The sequence below is a fragment of the Cynoglossus semilaevis genome, chromosome 10, assembly GCF_000523025.1.
Source record: "Cynoglossus semilaevis isolate Cse_v1.0 chromosome 10, Cse_v1.0, whole genome shotgun sequence".
Taxonomy (NCBI): domain Eukaryota; kingdom Metazoa; phylum Chordata; class Actinopteri; order Pleuronectiformes; family Cynoglossidae; genus Cynoglossus; species Cynoglossus semilaevis.
The window spans coordinates 2,325,990-2,329,914 of record NC_024316.1 but is presented as its reverse complement, the minus strand read 5'-3'; the positions used below and the strand labels follow the sequence as shown (position 1 = coordinate 2,329,914).

Here is a 3,925-nt window from a genome sequence, read left to right as displayed (position 1 = left end):
ATATCTGCTCCTGCTCCCTCTTCTTTCCCTCCCCCATTTCTTCCCCCACGCTGCTGTCTCCCCCATTTTCTCCTTTCTCTCTGGTGAACCAACCGGCAACACTGAACACTTTGACATTTTAATATAAACAGTATAACAATGACCGGATATGCATTCCTCCATTTTCTTTTTCTTTTTTTAAATCTGTAAATGTGTTTCGTACAAATACAATTTCGATAAAGACTTATCTTGTGCGAGGACACAAACTGTCTTCGTCATTGTCTTAATGCCTCAGTATTTTGTTACCCCAGATATCTCTCTCTCTCTCTCTCTCTCTCCCTCTATCAATCACCCTCTCTCTCTCTCTCTTTCACTCTCTCCCTCTCCCTCTCCGTCTCTCTTTATCCATCACTCTCTCCTCCTCCTCCTCTCTTTTCGTCCCTGCGTGTGCGTGTGTGCGCGCGTGCGCAGCTGAAGGGCGAGTGAAGAGAGCGGCGGCCGACACTTGTTGCTGCTGCCGTTCCAGGTAAAGCAGACAGACCCACAGTCTGGTGCGCACATGGCACCGGCAACGCGATCCTGCTGGACAGCCGCGCTCACCATGGAACCGCACTTTGGAGCAGAAGACCTCATCTGGACCTGCTGAAACCCCCACCGCCACCACCTCCACCCCGCCGTCTGCACACCCAGATCTGTTGAAAGACTTTGGGATAACTATTGGTCTTTGTTTTTAGGATTAGGAGTTGAAATAAATCCAGTTTGAGCCGCAGCGTAGACCCATCCATGTTGGCCTTACCCCGGATTCTGAGCCTCCGGGCCGCTGCCAGGACTGATGGCTGTAAGTCCCCCAGACTCGCGCTCTCTTCCCGGTCTTCTTCGTGCCACAGTCCGGGCACAAGCTCCAAAATTTACTGCGCTTGTGCGCTGCTGCTGCTGCTCACACCCAGGGTGGATTCTTCATGGTGGTGAGTCCTAAAGTCTCCACGTCTGTCTGTGTTCTTATTTAAAAAGAAGAAGAAGGAAAAACATATTTCATCAAATTTGCAATATTTTAAGTAAAAAAACAGCGATTAAAGAGTGAAGGAAAATCATTTTTATTTTTCGTTGAATTTAAGTGCAAAGATTTAAATTTTTCCAGATTTTCAACAACTTTGAGTTTCACCAAATTTCATAAATTAAGTTCATTTTCGTAAATTGATTGTCAAAACCACATCTAAAAACGTGTTTTTGACAAAAATAAAGGTTAAGTTAACCTTGGTTAATGTGTTCATTTTTTCGTTTTACTTTCTATTAATTCACACGTTGTAAGTATATGTAGCCTACGCTTAATTATTAGATTTTTTAAAAATAATATTAATAATAATAATAATAATAATAATAATAATAATAATAATAATAATGTGTGAGGAGCTCAACTGGAGATTGAGACATTTAACAAATACGGGCACGTAGACCATAGGTGTGTGTTTGTGCGCACGCGCGCGTAGCTGGGAGAGAATGTTAAAACATTTAACGTTTCAAAAGCATAAAATTACATAATCACAAAGGTCTGGCGCCACAAAACCAAAAGTAAGGAATATGAATATTTAATACAACAATAAATCTTTGTCCAAACACCACAAAGGGTTTTGGGGGAAAATTGAACCGACGTTGACCTGGCCCAGAAAGACGAATCCCCACGCTACACTTTTATTAAAAAATGGAAAAATACGGTAAACACTGGTTGACACGTGTTTAAACACTGCTGTAAACAGCGAATGGCCCAGATACGATAACGAATCTTTAAACAACAAAGTTGGGCGAAAAACAAAGTCTGAGCTGTGCTAATATTTATTTTGTCCATGTTTAAAAAAAAAAAGTAAACAAACAAACAAACCACCGTACAGGTGTTTCAATAAGGCTAACGCAGCTACAGCTACAGTACTGTAGATATACCTGTTGTGCCATCACCAGGTGGCACTATTTCCGTGTATATTTGTGTTTGGTGAAGTTCAGCAGNNNNAGCAGGAAAAAAAAAAAAACAAAACCCTGTACGTAGTAGTTGGAGCAGTAAAATGTGATGTCGTCATTCATTGTGTAAATAAAAAGTGTTTTTCCCCCCCGCCATACCAACGTCTTATGAATCAAAAAGCAGCAGCAGAAGATTAGTGTTAGAATTTATTGATGGACCAGCAATGACAACAGATGGCGCTGTATTTTTCTGTGCGTAATAAGGCACAAACAGCACTATAGGTATTGGACTTTTGTCTGTAAACAACTGACCAAGCGTCAAAGAAAACCTTTGACTAATGGAGCCACGAGTAAGTCCAGATACTTATGGGACACTCTGGCTCTACAAAGATTATCATTATTAATAATAATAATAATAATATTGAAACACAAAAACTGTCAGCAAAAACCACTTAAATCATCTGGTACTTAAAGGTCTTGGAACTACTGTTCCTCTGTGTTGATAAAGAAAGTGTACGGAATCGTCCATGTAGGGTTTGTTTTTTTGTGGTTTTTTAAAAATTCCTTAGCCTTTCCGCACTGATTAAGCAGTTGGATGCCTTTACGACGCGTTATTGTAGATGTGAAGATGCAGATTTATGGTCCAATAAAATCCACGAGTCGTCCTGACGCTCAGACGGGAGAGAAAATGAAGTGTGAACCTCTGCTCTGCTCTGTTCCTTTGATGAGCACTCTCTGCTTTTTTCCTCCTCCTCCTCCTCCTCCTCCTCATAAAACACGACGACCACACAGACACACACTCACCCTGACCTCGACACACGCAATGGCACACACAGATACACACACGGTATGGTTTTCATGGTCGACTACAGTCATCGTTTGTAGTGAAAACGCTCCACAATCATTTTTGTTTCTTGACCATAAAAGCACAAAGCTACACTTTCATATCCGTGCGAGATGTCAGGGCTCGTCAATGTCTTTCTTAAACATCCTAAATGTCCCTCCCTAGCATCTTGTCAGTAATCCTGGGCCTCTCTAGACTTGACCCTTATAAGATGTCGTTTCTAAAAGTTTTTACATCTTTGCTTTTCCACCTCCGACAGCTCTCTTCTATTCCGCACCGTACAAACAAGAAGATTGCTATAAAATTAAGTTATGTTCGCACACATTATTTTTGGAACGGTCCTCATTTATATTTTTGTAAAAAAAAAAAAAAAAAAAACCCAACTGGTTTTATGGAGAAAAGAAAACCATTGGATGTCTGCGTGTGACAGGATTATTGCACACACACACACAGAGGGAGAGAGAGAGAGAGATAGAGAGAGAGACAGAGAGAGGTTAAGTGCCTATTTATTTGCAGGGCAGAGTAAATGGTTCTTCTCTCCTCCTCCTCCACTGTTAAGTTAAGTGAACTGTGACTCATAAAAGGCTGTTAACTGCCGTTAAGGCTGTTGCACATCTTACTGTCAGCGGATGTGTGCTTTAAAGCCGTGCTTGGCCAGAATCAGCGCCACCAAATGGTGATAGGGTGCATTGTTTGACCCACAGTAATCTGCTCACAGTTCCCTTGGTCTTACCATCCAATAATGAAGTGGTTTCCCTTCGGCTCATAAGAAAATTTTCACCTACCCCAGGCCCCAAAAAACAGAAAAAACAGAATAATGTTAGGTGGCGCGCCCCCCACTTTGGGAACCTCTGCGATAATGTGTCCCGTTTTTAAGCTCAGGTGTCAGGTTCATATTGGGTGGTAATTCAACAACACAACTATTTGACTTCAATTCTATTTTACATAGACACAGAAAGACTTATGGGTAGAATGGCTGCTGCTGAGTCGTCACAGAGTCGCTAACGCTAATGGCTAAGTTGCTGCTGATCTACTTAGGGACTGATACACTGCCGAGTCGCCTTTCCTACTTGCTCTATAGGAAGTCTTTCTTACTGCTGAGTCACTGCCGTTGTCTCACTCTGTCTGTCTTTTTATGGCTGAGTCACTGTG

General features: G+C 41.8%; 1 protein-coding gene across 1 annotated transcript in view; it reads left to right on the top strand.

Moving 5' to 3' along the window:
* The first annotated feature begins 235 nt into the window (after positions 1 to 235).
* LOC103384543 (protein Wnt-2b-A-like) overlaps positions 236 to 3,925 on the top strand; it is a 10,981-nt gene continuing 7,291 nt past the window's right edge. The window contains exon 1 of the mRNA XM_008318097.3: positions 236 to 944. Coding sequence (XP_008316319.1) covers positions 763 to 944 — 182 coding nt within the window. The 5' untranslated portion in view covers positions 236 to 762. The remainder of the gene's footprint in view (positions 945 to 3,925) is intronic.